The sequence below is a fragment of the Oncorhynchus clarkii genome, chromosome 32 (genome assembly GCF_045791955.1).
Source record: "Oncorhynchus clarkii lewisi isolate Uvic-CL-2024 chromosome 32, UVic_Ocla_1.0, whole genome shotgun sequence".
In the NCBI taxonomy this organism is placed as follows: domain Eukaryota; kingdom Metazoa; phylum Chordata; class Actinopteri; order Salmoniformes; family Salmonidae; genus Oncorhynchus; species Oncorhynchus clarkii.
Genome location: NC_092178.1, coordinates 3,171,299 through 3,191,298, shown reverse-complemented (window position 1 = coordinate 3,191,298; position 20,000 = coordinate 3,171,299). Strand labels below are relative to the sequence as shown.

The window sequence follows — 20,000 nt, the reverse complement described above, 5'->3', positions numbered from 1 at the left end:
GGAGCAAAAACAACCCCCACTTTTATTCCATTGGCTGGGATCCACACTATGTAGCTGTTGTTCTATAGCCTGGGATCCACACTATGCATCTGTTGTTCTATAGGCTGGGATCCACACTATGCAGCTGTTATTCTATAGGCTGGGATCCTCACTATACAGCTGTTATTCTATGGGCTGAGATCCACACTGTTATTCTATAGGCTGTGATCCACACTATGCAGCTGTTATTCTATAGGCTGGGATCCACACTATGCAGCTGTTATTCTATAGGCTGGGATCCACACTATGCAGCTGTTATTCCATCGGCTGGGATCCACACTATGCAGCTGTTATTCCATAGGCTGGGATCCACACTATGCAGCTGTTATTCTATAGGCTGGGATCCACACTATGCAGCTGTTATTCCATAGGCTGGGATCCACACTATGCAGCTGTTATTCTATAGGCTGGGATCCACACTATGTAGCTGTTATTCTATAGGCTGGGATCCACACTATGTAGCTGTTATTCCATAGGCTGGGATCCACACTGTTATTCTATAGGCTGGGATCCACACTATGCAGCTGTTATTCTATAGGCTGGGATCCACACTATACAGCTGTTATTCTATAGGCTGGGATCCACACTGTTATTCTATAGGCTGGGATCCACACTATGCAGCTGTTATTCTATAGGCTGGGATCCACACTGTTATTCTATAGGCTGGGATCCACACTATGCAGCTGTTATTCTATAGGCTGGGATCCACACTATTCAGCTGTTATTCTATAGGCTGGGATCCACACTATGCAGCTGTTATTCTATAGGCTGGGATCCACACTGTTATTCTATAGGCTGGGATCCACACTATGCAGCTGTTATTCTATAGGCTGGGATCCACACTATTCAGCTGTTATTCTATAGGCTGGGATCCTCACTATACAGCTGTTATTCTATAGGCTGGGATCCTCACTATGCAGCTGTTATTCTATAGGCTGGGATCCACACTGTTATTCTATAGGCTGGGATCCTCACTATGCAGCTGTTATTCTATAGGCTGGGATCCACACTATACAGCTGTTATTCTGTAGGCTGGGATCCACACTATACAGCTGTTATTCTATAGGCTGGGATCCACACTATGCAGCTGTTGCAAGAGCGCATTTTTCACTGGCTGTCCACCGGGTTTCAAAAACAACGATTGATACTTCTTGAAGTCATTTCGGGTTCAAAAACACATTTAGACTTCTGAACGGCCGTCCACAACAACCACGATCTGAAAAGTTCAAATAGCTAAATGAGAGAGAACAGCAGTGTGATTTACACCAATGTTCCTTTGTAGATGTTAACAATAAGTGATATCCGTATCGCTGTAGACTACACCACAGCGTTTATTTAAATTGAATTACCTTTGGATGCCGACAGCAGTCGCACCATTAGAAGACATAGTTTGGACTGTAGCCTACAAAAGCCTATTCCTGCTCTTTTCCCGCGATCCATCAAACACATTTGGTGTGTCATCATTGTGGTCTCTGACATCATAATGGTCTCTGACATCATAATGGTCTCTGTCATCATAGTGGTCTCTGTCATCATAATGGTCTCTGACATCATAATGGTCTCTGACATCATAATGGTCTCTGTCATCATAGTGGTCTCTGACATCATAGTGGTCTCTGTCATCATAGTGGTCTCTGTCATCATTCTGGTCTCTGTCGTCATAGTGGTCTCTGATTGGTGGTCAGCCTTTGATGTGTCATCATGGTGGTCTCTGATTGGTGGTCATCCTTTGATGTCTCATCATGGTGGTCTCTGACTTGTGGTCAGACTCACTCAGATGGAACAAAATTTTACCTTTTTTCAATGCTGATTTGAATGTAATTTAGAAAACAGTGTCAAATAGGTTTTTTTCGTTGCAAAAATATTTTCTGAATTTAATTCCTTGAATTCCTTGAAGTAATCATCAAGTTTTTCAAAAGGATCTGTAATCTGATTCTAATAATTTAGCTGGTAACGTAACGGATTACATATATGATCTCTGATCTCCATGTATGATCTCTGAACTCCATGTATGATCTCTGATCTCCATGTATGATCTCTGATCTCCATGTATGATCTCTGAACTCCATGTATGATCTCTGATCTCCATGTATGATCTCTGATCTCCATGTATGATCTCTGATCTCCATGTATGATCTCTGATCTCCATGTATGATCTCTGATCTCCATTTATGATCTCTGATCTCCATGTATGATCTGTGATCTCCATGTATGATCTCTGATCTCCATGTATGATCTCTGATCTCCATTTATGATCTCTGATCTCCATGTATGATCTGTGATCTCCATGTATGATCTCTGATCTCCATGTATGATCTCTGATCTCCATGTATGATCTCCACCCCAGGAGCCACATAGATGGAACACCTGTCCCACGGACGGAAGTTCAGCGTCATTTACATTTGGTTGAGTTGACATGAAATCAAACGTGAAATCAAACAAATAAATGCTCCATGTCACTGTATTTACGTAGGCTAACGTTGGGGTAAAAACAAGACAACGGAGGTTAACGTTGGGTTAACAACAAGAAAACATAGGTTAACGTTGGGGTAAAAACAAGACAACATAGGTTAAAAACAAGACAACGTAGGTTAACGTTGGGGTAAAAACAAGACAACGTAGGTTATCGTAGGTTAAAAACAAGACAACGTAGGTTAAAAACAAGACAACGTAGGTTAACGTTGGGATAAAAACGAGACAACGTAGGTTAACGTTGGGGTAAAAACAAGACAACGTAGGTTAAAAACAAGACAACGTAGGTTAACGTTGGGGTAAAAACAAGACAACGTAGGTTAACGTTGGGGTAAAAACAAGACAACATAGATTAAAAACAAGACAACGTAGGTTAACGTTGGGATAAAAACAAGACAACGTAGGTTAAAAACAAGACAACGTAGGTTAACGTTGGGGTAAAAACAAGACAACGTAGGTTGACGAAGGTTAAAAACAAGACCACGTAGGTTAACGTTGGGGTAAAAACAAGACAACGTAGGTTAACGTTGGGGTAAAAACAAGACCACGTAGGTTAACGTTGGGGTAAAAACAAGACAACGTAGGTTAACGTTGGGGTAAAAACAAGACAACGTAGGTTAACGTTGGGGTAAAAACAAGACAACGTAGGTTGACGTTGGGGTAAAAACAAGACAACGTAGGTTGACGTTGGGGTAAAAACAGGACAACGTAGGTTAACGTTGGGGTAAAAACAAGACAACGTAGGTTAACGTTGGGGTAATAACAAGACAACGTAGGTTGACGTTGGGGTAAAAACAAGACAACGTAGGTTGACGTTGGGGTAAAAACAAGACCACGTAGGTTGACGTTGGGGTAAAAACAAGACCACGTAGGTTGACGTTGGGGTAAAAACAAGACAACGTAGGTTGACGTTGGGGTAAAAACAAGACAACGTAGGTTAACGTTGGGGTAAAAACAAGACAACGTAGGTCAACGTAGGGTAAAAACAAGACAACGTAGGTTGACGTTTGGGTAAAAACAAGACAACGTAGGTTAAAAACAAGACAACGTAGGTTAACGTTGGGGTAAAAACAAGACAACGTAGGTTAAAAACAAGACAACGTAGGTTAACGTTGGGGTAAAAACAAGACAACGTAGGTTAACGTTGGGGTAAAAACAAGACAACGTAGGTTGACGTTGGGGTAAAAACAAGACAACGTAGGTTAACGTTGGGGTAAAAACAAGACCACGTAGGTTAACGTTGGGGTAAAAACAAGACAACGTAGGTTAAAAACAAGACAACGTAGGTTAACGTTGGGGTAAAAACAAGACAACGTAGGTTAACGTTGGGTTAAAAACAAGACAACGTAGGTTAACGTTGGGGTAAAAACAAGACAACGTAGGTTAAAAACAAGACAACGTAGGTTAACGTTGGGGTAAAAACAAGACAACGTAGTTTAACGTTGGGGTAAAAACAAGACAACGTAGGTTAACGTTGGGGTAAAAACAAGACAACGTAGGTTAACGTTGGGGTAAAAACAAGACAACGTAGGTTAACGTTGGGGTAAAAACAAGACAACGTAGGTTAACGTTGGGGTAACAACGAGACAACGATGGTCTTACTTGTTTTTCAAATCCAATCAGTTTTCCACATTGATTCAACATCGTCACGTTGATATATGTTTTTGTTGAAATGACATGGGAACAACGTTGATTCAACCAGTTTTTGTCCAGTGAGGTGTTACAAGAAGTTGTTTGTCTCTCTGTGGATTCTATTTCTTGGTACTGTCTCTTAATCTTGTATTCCATCACCCCCAGGAGCCCATGTCCAGTTCCTCAACTTCTCCACCGAGGCTAACCATGACTTCCTGGAGATCAGGAACGGCCCGCTGGACACCAGCACTGTGATTGGTCGATTCAGTGGACAGGATGTCCCGCCCTCCCTGCTCACCACCTCCCATGAGACCACAGTGTATTTCCATAGCGACCACTCCCAGAACAAGCCAGGCTTCAGGTTTGAGTACCAGGGTAAGAGACTCAGGACATGGCTTCAGATTTGAGTACCAGGGTAAGAGGCTCAGGACATGGCTTCAGGTTTGAGCACTAGGGTAAGAGGCTCAGGACATGGCTTCAGGTTTGAGTACCAGGGTAAGAGACTCAGGACATGGCTTCAGGTTTGACTACCAGGGTAAGGGGCTCAGGACATGGCTTCAGGTTTGAGTACCAGGGTAAGAGACTCAGGACATGGCTTCAGGTTTGAGTACCAGGGTAAGAGTCTCAGGACATGGCTTCAGGTTTGAGTACCAGGGTAAGAGACTCAGGACATGGCTTCAGGTTTGAGTACCAGGGTAAGAGTCTCAGGACATGGCTTCAGGTTTGAGTACCAGGGTAAGAGACTCTGGACATGGCTTCAGATTTGAGTACCAGGGTAAGGGGCTCAGGACATGGCGTCAGGTTTGATTACCAGGGTAAGAGGCTCAGGACATGGCTTCAGGTTTGAGTACCAGGTTAAGAGACTCAGGACATGGCTTCAGGTTTGACTACCAGGGTAAGGGGCTCAGGACATTGCTTCAGGTTTGAGTACCAGGGTAAGAGACTCAGGACATGGCTTCAGGTTTGAGTACCAGGGTAAGAGTCTCAGGACATGGCTTCAGGTTTGAGTACCAGGGTAAGAGGCTCAGGACATGGCTTCAGATTTGAGTACCAGGGTAAGAGTCTCAGGACATGGCTTCAGGTTTGAGTACCAGGGTAAGAGGCTCAGGACATGGCTTCAGATTTGACTACCAGGGTAAGAGACACTGGAGGTTACACTAACTTTTGGATGCATGAACCAAGTTTTTGTTCTCCACGTTTCATCTAATGTTCTGAATTTCACAGTATACTTCCCATTTGATTGGGATTCAGGCATCTATCCTAGCTGGATCACGACTAGGGTTGCACATTTTCGGGAATATTCAGAGGTGGAAACTTTCGTTGGGAATTAGTTGGAGTATATGGGAATTAACGGAAATATATGCATATAAATATTAATACCATATAAATGTAGATGTCTTTTACATTGGATATACCGTATTTATCATATCATATGAAGACAGAAACATAAACATTTTACCTTATCATAAGTAGACATTATTACAAATTATTAAATCCTTCCAATATAAATAAAATATATATATATATTTAGTTACGAATGGAACTTAACTCCTCAAATGGGATGATTTCAGTGAACAACAAAAGAAAGGGAATATTGAATGATCCATCGCATCTCCCCCAAAAAAGTTTTCAACACGCATCTGTATAATGATAGTCTAGAAACTAAAGCTTTGGTTGTCTTCCTCTTGTACATCAGACTCTGAGGCCTCAGCTTCACTGTCACTTTCCAACCTGGTTGAGGATGGCACATTTCACATTTTCCCGGGTGGCCACCAATTCTTCAACCCTTGTATTGGTCAACCTGTTGCGTGCTTTGGTGTGTGTGTGTTCCCAAAAAAGGACCAATTGCGCTCTGAGGCGGCTGATGTTGGTGGGATTTGGAGGATGATGGAGGAAACAGGAGAATGAGCCTCAAATCCACAAAGTCCCTTCACCAGGTGGATGATGAGATATGTTGGCATGACTGCCATATTGCATCTCCATCCCAAAGCCCTTGCTTGGAAGTGTACTTCGCCAGACTGCCAAGAACCTTGCCCTCATCCAGGCCAAGGTGGCGAGACACGGTAGTGATGACACCATAGACCTTGTTGATCTCAGCACCAAACAGGATGCTCTTGCCAGCATACTTGCTGTCCAACATGTACGCTGTGGCGTGTATTGGCTTCAGGCCGAAGTCTTCACACTTTTTGATGTATTTCAGAACTGCAGTTTCCTCTGCTTGGAGCAACAGCGAAGTGGGCAGGGCAGTAAGGATTTCTTCTCTTACATCTGCAAGCAGAGTCTGAACATCAGACAGGATGGCATTGTCTCCCTCAATCTGTGCAATGGCTACTGCTATAGGTTTCAGGAGTTTCAGGCTGCTTACCACTTTCTCCCAAAATACATCATCTAGGAGGATCCTCTTGATGGGGCTATCAGCAGACTGTGATATGGCCATTCCTTAGAGAGACTCCTTCCACTCCAGGAGACTGTCAAACATGATGACAACACCACCCCAATGGGTGTTGCTGGGCAGCTTCAATGTGGAGCTGTTATTCGTCTCATTTTGCATGGTGAGGTAGATTGCTGCTATAACTTGATGACCCTTCACATACCTATCAATTTCCATTGGCTCTCTTGTAGAGTGTATCCATTGTTTTCAGTGCCATGATGTCATTGAGGAGCAGATTCAATGCATGAGCAGCACAGCCATTGGGTGTGATGTGAGGGTAGGACTCCACTTTAGACCAAGCAGCCTTCATGTTCACAGTATTGTCTGTCACCAGTGCAAATATCTTCTGTGGTCCAAGGTCATTGATGACTGCCTTCAGCTCATCTGGAATGTAGAGACCGGTGTGTCTCTTGTGTTTGTGCTCATGTAGAATACTGGTTGAGGTGTGGAGATAATGTAGTTAACTATTCATTGACCACGAACATTCGAACACTCATCAGAGATGATTGCAATACCGTCTGCTTTCTCTATGATTTGCTTGACCTTCACTTGAACTCTGTTGAACTCTGCATCCAGCAAATTAGTAGATAAAGCATGTCTGGTTGGAGGGGTGTACGCTGGGCGAAGAGCTTTCAGAAATCTCTTCCAATACACATTGCCTGTGAGCATCAGAGGTGAACCAGTTGCATACACAGCTCGAGCAAGACATTTATCAGAATTTCTCTGACTACGTTCCTCCATTGAGTCAAACAAACTTCTAATTCCAGTAGGACTATGAGCTGTTGCTATCGATAAGGTGTCTGATTCATCATTTTCATCTCGAATAGAAGTAGAGGGACTTTTGTCAGAGGTTGCTTGTCGTGAGCGCTGAGGGAACTTTATGCACTTGGCCAGATGATTCTGCATCTTTGTTGCATTCTTCACATATGATTTGGCACAGTATTTGCAAATGTACACCGCTTTTCCTTCTACATTAGCTGCAGTGAAATGTCTCCATACGTCAGATAGTGCCCATGGCATTTCCTGTTTCCATTTCCATTTTCCTGTAAAGATTAGAAAAAAATGAGTAAAAAATTAAAATAAAATAATAATTCCATGTGCAGATAAATAGTTAAGCAATTAGATTAAACAACTCCTTTGTAAGATACATGTTTTTAAATGAAACATGTATGGAAGCAGGTGAATTAACACTCCTCCGTTAGCAGGCTCAAGCAAGCTAAAACCCACATGGTAGCAAAAACAACCTAGCAAAAATTGTTAACAAGTTAGAAAAGATTTAAACACACTTTGCTGTAGGCTACTATTTACTAGTTAATTAACAAAAAATTATGTAATATAAAATATGTTCACCCCCCCAGTATCGTAATCAAAACTTACCAGAAAGCAAGTCCTTGGCTCAGACAGTGTAGCATTGTGGGCTCAATAGCATCTCATTAGTGTGCAAGATCTTGAGAATCAGCTGTACATGTGATGGCAGAATGCACTGTGCATGCAGAGGGTTGCAATTCCATTGAATTGGGGATAGTTTAGCCAAAATTTGCCACAAGACCAAGAATTGCCTTGTCTATACCACAAAAAAAAGTTCACTTTTGAATATGAGCAAAATTCCCAAAATTCCAGGGCTTTACTTTCCATGGAATCTTTCCGGAAGAATTCTGGAAATTTAGCGGAAAGATTCCGACCCTATGCAACCCTAATCACGATAGATGACTTCTTGCTAAATCATTAGCCTGAAAACGTCTGATAAACTTCAGTTTTCAAGTGAACTATCTCTTTGAGATTACAAAGTATACTATAGATCAAAAGTATGTGGACACCACTTCAAATTAGTGGATTTGGCTATTTCAGCCTCATCCGTCGCTGACAGGTGTATAAACTCCAACACACCACCATGCAATCTCCATAGACAAACATTGGCAGTAGAATAGCCTTACTGACGAGCTCAGTGACATTCAAACTGACACTGTCATAGGATGTCACCTTTCCAGCAAGTCAGTTCATCAATTTTCTGCCCTGCTAGAGCTGCTGTGGTCAACAGCAAGTGTTTTTATTGTAAAGTGGAAACGTCTAGGAGCAACAAAGTCTCAGCCATGAAGTGGTAGGCCACACAAGCTCACAGAACAGGACCGCTGAGTGCTGAAGCGCTATCGAATTCCAAACTGCCTCTAAAAGCAACGTAAGTAGCACAAGAATTGTTCGTCGGGAGCTTGATGAAATAGGTTTCCGTGGCCGAGCAGCCGCACACAAGCCTAAGATCACTATGTGCAATGCCAAGCGTTGGCTGGAGTGGTGTAAAGCTCTCCACCATTGGACACTGGAGCAGTGGAAACGCGTTCTCTGGAGTGATGAATCACGCATCACCATTTTGCAGTCCATCCGCCTAACCAGATGGGTTTGACAGATGCCAGGAGAACGCTACCCGCCCGAATGCATAGTGCCAACTGTAAAGTTGATGGAGGAGGAATAATGGTTTGTGGCTGTTTAGTTCCAGTGACTCCTTAGCTCCTTAGTCCTTAGTTCCAGTGAAGGGAAATATTACTGGTAAAGGATACAACAACATTCAATTCTATGCTTCCGAATTTGTGACAACAATTCAAGGAAGGCCATTTCCTGTTTCAGCATGACAATGCCACAGTGCACAAAGCAAGGTCCATACAGAAATGGTTTGTTGAGATAGGTGTGGAAGAACTTGACTGGCCTGCATAGAGCCCTGACCTCAACCCCATTGAACACCTTTGCTCAACAGAATCGCTCAAAATCACTCTTCGACCACACTAATGCACTTATGGAAGCAAGTCCCCTCAGTAATGTTCCAACACCTAGAGGAAATCCTTCCCAGAAGAGTGGAGGCTGTCATAGCAGCAAAGGAGGGACCAACTCCATATTAATGCCTATGATTTTAGAGTTTTGATGTTCGATCAGCAGGCTTTTGATCACGTTGTGAACATCTCTCTCTCACTGTCGGAATCATTCAGTTATACATTTATACATTTATACAGTTATATATTTTTATTAATTTATATTTTCACAATGATGTCGATGTTATTACAGGATAAATGCAAACGTATAAGTTTAGGATTTGTTCTTTTGATGAAACTTACATAACATCAGTAGCATTTCATTGTTGACTGATCTTGGATATAAATCTATAATTTACTCATCTCATGAACAGAGTTATATCAAGCTAATAAGCCCCAAGACTCTGTAAAACTGCCCCGGGAATAAACCTGTATTTAAACTATGTTAGGAGTTCTCCCTCCCTCTGTCAGCGTCATAAAGGCTGTCTGTATTCATACAATAATCTCTCCCTCCTCTATACCTCCCACCTCCCAACCCAGGAAAACAGAAACCTCCCCCACCTGTCTATACCTCCCACCTCCCAACCCAGGAAAACAGAAACCTCCCCCTCCTGTCTATACCTCCCACCTCCCAACCCCAGAAAACAGAAACCTCCCCCTCCTGTCTATACCTCCTACCTCCCAACCCCAGAAAACAGAAACCTCCCCTCCTGTTTATACCTCCCACCTCCCAACGCAGGAAAACAGAAACCTCCCCTCCTGTTTATACCTCCCACCTCCCAACCCAGGAAAACAGAAAGGGAAAAACCCAACCTTAATCTACAAAGTCACGGCACAAAGGTGCTCAACTTTATATTGTGATTCAGTGAACGAGCGGCAAATTGAAATCTACTATCTGGCATTTCCATAATTATGTTACATTACCATATAAACCAAGCATTATATTTGGAAATGCCCCCTTTTGCAACGCTTGCATGACTTACCTCTCACAAAGGAGGCTCTGATCCAGAGAAATCCATTTCTTTAGTCATCTTTATATCCAGGGCCTTCAAGGCTCAATGACTACTCCTCTCTCTCTCTCTCTCTCTCTCTATCTCTCTCTCTCTCTCTCTCGCTCTCTCTCTCTCTGTCTCTCTCTCTCCCTGTCTCTCTCTCTGTCTCTCTCTCTCTCATCCTCTCTCTCTCTCTCTCTCTCTCTCTCTCTCTCATTCTCTCTCGCTCTCTCGCGCTCTCTCTCTCGCGCGCTTTCTCTCTCTCTCACTCTCTCTCTCACTCTGTTTCTCTTTCTTCCTCTCTCTCTCTCTCCCTCTTTTGTTTCCATCGAGAAATGATCTGGGAATAATTTGCTCATAGCTCTGATAAAACTACAGAATTATGTTTTTATATTTTTCTTTCTCCCAAAATAAAGTGAGAGACGGAGGAAACATCTCAATTGGGTGAAAGCCTTTCCTCGATTCCACCGTCCTCCTCTCCTCGGTGAGGTCGATGAGCGTCCTCCTCTGTGAGGTCGATGAGAGTCCTCCTCTCCTCTGTGAGGTTGATGAGTGTCCTCCTCTGTGAGGTCGATGAGAGTCCTCCTCTCCTCTGTGAGGTCGATGAGAGTGTCCTCCTCACCTCTGTGAGGTCGATGAGAGTGTCCTCCTGTCCTCTGTGAGGTCGATGAGTGTCCTCCTCTCCTCTGTGAGGTCGATGAGAGTGTCCTCCTCTCCTCTGTGAGATCGATGAGTGTCCTCCTCTCCTCTGTGAGGTGGATGAGAGTGTCCTCCTCTCCCTGTGAGGTCGATGAGAGTGTCCTCCTCTCCTCTGTGAGGTTGATGAGTGTCCTCCTCTCCTCTGTGAGGTCGATGAGTGTCCTCCTCTCCTCTGTGAGGTCGATGACTGTCCTCCTCTCCTCTGTGAGGTCAATGAGTGTCCTCCTCTGTGAGGTCGATGAGTGTCCTCCTCTCCTCTGTGAGGTCGATGAGAGTGTCCTCATCTGTGAGGTGGATGAGTGTCCTCCTCTCCTCTGTGAGGTCGATGACTGTCCTCGTCTCCTCTGTGAGGTCGATGAGTGTCCTCCTCTGTGAGTTGGATGAGTGTCCTCCTTTGTGAGGTCGATGAGTGTCTTCCTGTGTGAGGTCGATGAGTGTCCTCCTCTCCTCTGTGAGGTCGATGAGTGTCCTCCTCTCCTCTGTGAGGTCATTGAGTGTCCTCCTGTGTGAGGTCGATGAGTGTCCTCCTCTCCTCTGTGAGATTGATGAGTGTCCTCCTCTCCTCTGTGAGGTTGATGACTGTCCTCCTCTGCTCTTTGAGGTCGCCTCCATTTATAGCCAAACACATTGTGGCTCCGCCTCCGTTTATAGCCAAACACATTATGGCTCCGCCTTCGTTTATAGCCAAACACACTGTGGCTCCGCCTTCGTTTATAGCCAAACACACTGTGGCTCCGCCTCCGTTTATAGCCAAACACACTCTGGCTCCGCCTCCGTTTATAGCCAAACACACTCTGGCTCCGCCTCCGTTTATAGCCAAACACATTGTGCAGGTGAATTTTACATTTAGAAAGCAGATATGGGGCTGTTCTTAAAGGCAACTTGTGGACCGGGCTGTTTGACCATTTAGGCTATACCTTGTTCAATCATGTTACTTCATTAGCTAGCTACAGTGCTTTCCGGAAAGTATTCAGACCCCTTGAATTTTTCCACATTTTGTTACGTTAAAGCCTTATTCTCAAATGGATGAATACAAATCCTCAATAATTTACACACAATACCCCATAATGACATCACAGTACCCCATAATGACATCACAATACCCCGTAATGACAAAGCAAAAACAGGCTTTTAGAAATGTTTGCATCAGACTGGGGCAAAGCTTCACCTTCCAACAGGACAACGACCATAAGCAGACAGCCAAGAGAACGCAGGAGTGGCTTCGGGAGAAGTCTCTGAATGCCCTTGAGCGGCCGCGCCAGAGCCTGGACTTGAACCCGATTGTACATCTCTGGAGAGTCCTGAAAATAGCTGTGCAGCGAGACTCCCCATCGACCTCCCCAAATACACCTGTGTAGCTTCAAACCTGTTAGAAATCTATGTCATTCTTCAACAACACAAACTCCAAAGCAAATCAGGGGCAGAAAAATAGGTTTATTTGGGAAGGACAAATCAAGATGTTATGCTGGGAGGTAGATATTCAGATGTTCAGTCTCCCCTCTCCTCAGCTTTTCTCCACTGAACAAAGGAACAGGATGCCAACAGGATGTGGCATTATGGGGTATTGTGATGTCATTATGGGGTATTGTGATGTCATTATGGTGTATTGTGATGTCATTATGGGGTATTGTGATGTAATTATGGTGTATTGTGATGTCATTATGGGGTATTGTGATGTCATTATGGAGGTATTGTGATGTCATTATGGGGTATTGTGATGTCATTATGGGGTATTGTGATGTCATTATGGGGTATTGAGTGTAGATTGATGAGGGGTGAAAAAAGTATTTAATCCATTTTAGAATAAGTCTGTAACATAACAAAATGAGGAGAAAGGTCAAAATGGTCTGAATACTTTCTGAATGTATATCTAACAACCTGGGACACGTTCAGCAGGAGACAACATTATGGTACTTCCATATATAATAATGTATATCTAACAACCTGGGACACGTTCATATATAATAATGTATATCTAACAACCTGGGACACGTTCAGCAGGAGACAACATTATGGTACATTCATATATAATAATGTATATCTAACAACCTGGGACACGTTCATATATAATAATGTATATCTAACAACCTGGGACACGTTCAGCAGGAGACAACATTATGGTACTTACATATATAATAATGTATATCTAACAACCTGGGCCACGTTCAGCAGGAGACAACATTATGGTACATTCATATATAATAATGTATATCTAACAACCTGGGACACGTTCATATATAATAATGTATATCTAACAACCTGGGACACGTTCAGCAGGAGACAACATTATGGTACTTACATATATAATAATGTATATCTAACAACCTGGGACACGTTCAGCAGGAGACAACATTATGGTACATTCATATATAATAATGTACGTAGAAGAAACATGCCTCTCTGACATGTTGAATAAGGAATAACGTTGGCTCTATTCATGGAACATCAATCTGCAACGTTCGAGAAAGATTTTCAACCAGTAGCCTACTGAATGTAGCCATGGTAACATTACCAGTAGCCTACTGAACGTTGCCCTGGTAACATTACCAGTAGCCTACTGAACGTTGCCCTGGTAACATTATCAGTAGCCTACTGAACGTTGCCCTGGTAACATTACCAGTAGCCTACTGAACGTAGCCATGGTAACATTACCAGTAGCCTACTGAACGTTGCCCTGGTAACATTACCAGTAGCCTACTGAATGTAGCCATGGTAACATTACCAGTAGCCTACTGAACGTTGCCCTGGTAACATTACCAGTAGCCTACTGAACGTTGCCCTGGTAACATTACCAGTAGCCTACTGAATGTAGCCATGGTAACATTACCAGTAGCCTACTGAACGTAGCCATGGTAACATTACCAGTAGCCTACTGAACGTTGCCATGGTAACATTACCAGTAGCCTACTAAACGTTGCCCTGGTAACATTACCAGTAGCCTACTGAACGTTGCCCTGGTAACATTACCAGTAGCCTACTGAACGTTGCCCTGGTAACATTACCAGTAGCCTACTGAACGTTGCCCTGGTAACATTACCAGTAGCCTACTGAACGTTGCCCTGGTAACATTACCAGTAGCCTACTGAACGTTGCCCTGGTAACATTACCAGTAGCCTACTGAACGTTGCCCTGGTAACATTACCAGTAGCCTACTGAACGTTGCCCTGGTAACATTACCAGTAGCCTACTGAACGTTGCCCTGGTAACATTACCAGTAGCCTACTGAACGTTGCCCTGGTAACATTACCAGTAGCCTACTGAACGTTGCCCTGGTAACATTACCAGTAGCCTACTGAACGTTGCCCTGGTAACATTACCAGTAGCCTACTGAACGTTGCCCTGGTAACATTACCAGTAGCCTACTGAACGTTGCCCTGGTAACATTACCAGTAGCCTACTGAACGTTGCCCTGGTAACATTACCAGTAGCCTACTGAACGTTGCCCTGGTAACATTACCAGTAGCCTACTGAACGTTGCCATGGTAACATTACCAGTAGCCTACTGAACATTGCCCTGGTAACATTACCAGTAGCCTACTGAACGTAGCCATGGTAACATTACCAGTAGCCTACTGAAAGTTGCCCTGGTAACATTACCAGTAGCCTACTGAACGTTGCCCTGGTAACATTACCAGTAGCCTACTGAACGTTGCCATGGTAACATTACCAGTAGCCTACTGAACGTAGCCATGGTAACATTACCAGTAGCCTACTGAACGTAGCCATGGTAACATTACCAGTAGCCTACTGAACGTTGCCCTGGTAACATTACCAGTAGCCTACTGAACGTTGCCCTGGTAACATTACCAGTAGCCTACTGAACGTTGCCCTGGTAACATTACCAGTAGCCTACTGAACGTTGCCCTGGTAACATTACCAGTAGCCTACTGAACGTTGCCCTGGTAACATTACCAGTAGCCTACTGAACGTTGCCCTGGTAACATTACCAGTAGCCTACTGAACGTTGCCCTGGTAACATTACCAGTAGCCTACTGAACGTTGCCCTGGTAACATTACCAGTAGCCTACTGAACGTTGCCCTGGTAACATTACCAGTAGCCTACTGAACGTTGCCCTGGTAACATTACCAGTAGCCTACTGAACGTTGCCCTGGTAACATTACCAGTAGCCTACTGAACGTTGCCCTGGTAACATTACCAGTAGCCTACTGAACGTTGCCCTGGTAACATTACCAGTAGCCTACTGAACGTTGCCCTGGTAACATTACCAGTAGCCTACTGAACGTTGCCATGGTAACATTACCAGTAGCCTACTGAACATTGCCCTGGTAACATTACCAGTAGCCTACTGAACGTAGCCATGGTAACATTACCAGTAGCCTACTGAAAGTTGCCCTGGTAACATTACCAGTAGCCTACTGAACGTTGCCCTGGTAACATTACCAGTAGCCTACTGAACGTTGCCATGGTAACATTACCAGTAGCCTACTGAACGTAGCCATGGTAACATTACCAGTAGAATACTGAACGTAGCCATGGTAACATTACCAGTAGCCTACTGAACGTTGCCCTGGTAACATTACCAGTAGCCTACTGAATGTAGCCATGGTAACATTACCAGTAGCCTACTGAACGTTGCCCTGGTAACATTACCAGTAGCCTACTGAACGTTGCCCTGGTAACATTACCAGTAGCCTACTGAACGTTGCCCTGGTAACATTACCAGTAGCCTACTGAATGTAGCCATGGTAACATTACCAGTAGCCTACTGAACGTCGCCATGGTAACATTACCAGTAGCCTACTGAACGTTGCCATGGTAACATTACCAGTAGCCTACTGAACGTTGCCCTGGTAACATTACCAGTAGCCTACTGAACGTTGCCCTGGTAACATTACCAGTAGCCTACTGAACGTTGCCCTGGTAACATTACCAGTAGCCTACTGAACGTTGCCCTGGTAACATTACCAGTAGCCTACTGAACGTTGCCCTGGTAACATTACCAGTAGCCTACTGAACGTTGCCCTGGTAACGTTACCAGTAGCCTACTGAACGTTGCCCTGGTAACATTACCAGTAGCCTACTGAACGTTGCCCTGGTAACATTACCAGTAGCCTACTGAACGTTGCCCTGGTAACATTACCAGTAGCCTACTGAACGTTGCCCTGGTAACATTACCAGTAGCCTACTGAACGTTGCCCTGGTAACATTACCAGTAGCCTACTGAATGTAGCCATGGTAACATTACCAGTAGCCTACTGAACGTTGCCCTGGTAACATTACCAGTAGCCTACTGAACGTTGCCCTGGTAACATTACCAGTAGCCATTTGTTAACGCTATACGCTATATGTGACTGGGTAGATAATGACTCTTGTCGCTACGCTATATGTGACTGGGTAGATAATGACTCTTGTCGCTACGGCTATATGTGACTGGGTAGATAATGACTCTTGTCGCTACGCTATATGTGACTGGGTAGATAATGACTCTTGTCGCTACGCTATATGTGACTGGGTAGATAATGACTCTTGTCGCTACGCGATATGTGACTGGGTAGATAATGACTCTTGTCGCTACGCTATATGTGACTGGGTAGATAATGACTCTTGTCGCTACGCTATATGTGACTGGGTAGATAATGACTCTTGTGACGAAGACTTAGCACAGCGGTCTAAAGCAGTGCATCTCATTGCAAGAGGCGTCACAACAGACCCTGGCTTCAATCCAGGCTGTATCACATCCCGGCCGTGATGGGGAGTACCACAGAGCGGTGTTCAATTGGCCCAGTGTTGGCTGGGGTAGGCAGTCATTGTAAATAAGAATTTGTTCTCAACTGACTTGCCGAGTTAAATACTGTCCACCAATGAAGGAGGCCATTCCGTGTCTACCACACTGTCCTCTAATGGAGGAGGCCATTCTGTGTCTACCACACTGTCCTCTTATGGAGGAGGCCATTCAATGCAGATTGACAATGTAGAGTGACTAATCAAAAACACACACTGTAAACAACCTCTCCCTCATACCGTTCTCCCTGCCTCTGTCCACCTCTCCCTCATACTGTTCTCCCTTCCTCTGTCCACATCTCCCTCATACTGTTCTCCCTTCCTCTGTCCACATCTCCCTCATACTGTTCTCCCTTCCTCTGTCCACATCTCCCTCATACCGTTCTCCCTTCCTCTGTCCACCTCTCCCTCATTCTGTTCTCCCTTCCTCTGTCCACATCTCCCTCATTATGTTCTCCCTTCCTCTGTCCACACCTCCCTCATACCGTTCTCCCTTCCTCTGTCCACATCTCCCTCATACCGTTCTTCCTCTGTCCACCTCTCCCTCATACCGTTCTCCCTTCCTCTGTCCATCTCTCCCTCATACCGTTCTCCCTTCCTCTGTCCACATCTCCCTCATTCTGTTCTCCCTTCCTCTGTCCACATCTCCCTCATACCGTTCTCCCTTCCTTTGTCCACATCTCCCTCATACCGTTCTTCCTCTGTCCACCTCTCCCTCATTCTGTTCTCCCTTCCTCTGTCCACATCTCCCTCATTCTGTTCTCCCTTCCTCTGTCCACATCTCCCTCATACCGTTCTCCCTTCCTCCGTCCACATCTCCCTCATACCGTTCTCCCTTCCTCTGTCCACATCTCCCTCATGCCGTTCTCCCTTCCTCTGTCCACATCTCCCTCATACCGTTCTTCCTCTGTCCACCTCTCCCTCATACCGTTCTCCCTTCCTCTGTCCATCTCTCCCTCATACCGTTCTCCCTTCCTCTGTCCACATCTCCCTCATACCGTTCTCCCTTCCTCTGTCCACATCTCCCTCATACCGTTCTCCCTTCCTCTGTCCACATCTCCCTCATACCGTTCTCCCTTCCTCTGTCCACATCTCCCTCATACCGTTCTCCCTTCCTCTGTCCACCTCTCCCTCATACCGAGATTGAACAAGCAGGTTTTTAATAGAAACGACATCTACTTAGTTGTGTTCCTCAATACAAAATCTATGACTCATGAAGAACATTCTTCTGTGTCTCTCTCTCCGAACAGAATGCATATTTCTCAGCTATTTCCTAGTTCTGTATCGATTGGATTTAAACATGAATCATAAGAACACAGCACACAGACTAGTATAAAAAGACTGCTTGCACAGATTGTTAGGCAGCTTTCATTCTCTTGTTTGACTGTCTGTCTTTCTTTCTTTCTTTCTTTCTTTCTTTCTTTCTTTCTTTCTTTCTTTCTTTCTTTCTTTCTTTCTTTCTTCCTTCCTTCCTCCCTCCCTTCCTTCCTTCCTTCCTTCCTTCCTCCCCAGCCTATGAGCTTAATGAGTGTCTGGACCCAGAGCCCTTCCGTTACGGCGTGGTGGTGGGGGCAGGCTACAACGTGGGCCAGTCCATTTCCTTTGAGTGCCTCCCCGGCTACCAGCTAATGGGACATTCCATCCTGACCTGCGAACACGGGACCACACGCAACTGGGACCACCCCTTCCCTCGCTGTGAAGGTAACACACTACAGACCCTAACTGAGATTCGCTAGTCCCACCCATACTAACACCTCGTTGGTCCGTAATTTGCTAGTCCCACCCATACTACTAGTAGTTGGTCCAACTACTTCCTGTTCAACTTAGAAAACGGACCTAAGAAACAACTTAAAGCACCAACATACCCCTTTTCCTAGAAGCATCCATAACACACATTTCCTGTGTCTTGTCCACTGAACGGTAGTGTCATCATTACCGGAGGCCTCTGTGCGTAGGTTCCGGATGAACTCTTATGAATCATTCAAATTAACCCGCATTAACCACCTCCCATTACCGGACTCGAGGTCTCCAGAGGAATCAATACAAACTCCAAGGAGAAAAGGGAACGAAATGGAGAGAACGTATTGTGTCATATAGGGAATAGGTTTTCATTTTGGGACAGGACCAAAGTCAGGGGAGATGGAGACAAAGTAATGGGTACTCTCTTCTCCGTCTCGCCCTTCACCCACATTCTCACACTCTCTGTCAATTATTGAAGAAGGCTGGTCAAATTACAGGCATGCAGGAGAGGTGACACCCGTGACAGGGGTCCTTGAATGGACGTGTTGGAAGATAGATGGGGTGGAATAACTGAGGAGAGAGAGCTGGAGCTAGAGCTAGAGCTAGAGCGAGAGGGAGAGGGAGTGAGAGAGAGAGAGAGAGAGAGAGAGAGCTAGAGAGAGAGAGAGAGAGAGAGAGAGAGCTAGAGGGAGAGGGAGAGAGAGAGAGAGCTAGAGGGAGAGGGAGAGAGAGAGAGAGAGAGCTAAAGAGAGAGAGAGAAAGAGAGAGAGTGCTAGAGAGAGAGAGAGAGAGAGAGAGAGAGAGAGAGAGAGAGAGAGAGAGAGAGAGAGAGAGAGAGAGAGCTAAAGAGAGAGAGAGAGAGAGAGTGCTAGAGAGAGAGAGAGAGAGAGAGAGAGAGAGAGAGAGAGAGAGAGAGAGAGAGAGAGAGAGAGAGAGAGAGACTCCTCACAGAGTGTGTGGGTGGGTGCGTGCCTTTGTATGCATGTGAGCATATGTGTGTAACGCCTACGTGTGTGATACACCAACCCATCTCCAGCCCTCCTGCGAGGGTCTCTGACTGTGAATGTAATTGATTTGGCTTTAATACATGATGAGAGGGCATGAGATACAGAAGGAAGACACACACAGAGAGAGAGCGAGGGACATAGAGAGAGGGTCAGAGAGAGAGAGAGAGAGACAGAGAGAGAGAGAGAGGGACAGAGAGAGGGAAAGAGAGAGACAGAGAGAGGGACAGAGAGGAACAGAGAGGAACAGAGAGAGACAGCGAGGGACAGAAAGAGAGAGAGAGAGGGAAAGAGAGAGACAGAGAGAGAGACAGAGAGAGGGACAGAGAGAGACAGAGAGAGAGAGTTTCAAATTGAGCAGTAGCTAATGAAGAGTGAAATAAATTGGAAAAAACACAAGAAAACTGGAAGACTACTGACCATATATACACCTTACCCACACTAATGAAT

General features: G+C 44.8%; 1 protein-coding gene across 1 annotated transcript in view; it reads left to right on the top strand.

Moving 5' to 3' along the window:
* Positions 1-20,000, top strand: part of LOC139391626 (CUB and Sushi multiple domains 2) — a 772,990-nt gene that overhangs the window by 594,298 nt on the left and 158,692 nt on the right. The window contains exons 42-43 of the mRNA XM_071139005.1: positions 4,309-4,518; positions 18,319-18,507. Coding sequence (XP_070995106.1) covers positions 4,309-4,518; positions 18,319-18,507 — 399 coding nt within the window. The remainder of the gene's footprint in view (positions 1-4,308; positions 4,519-18,318; positions 18,508-20,000) is intronic.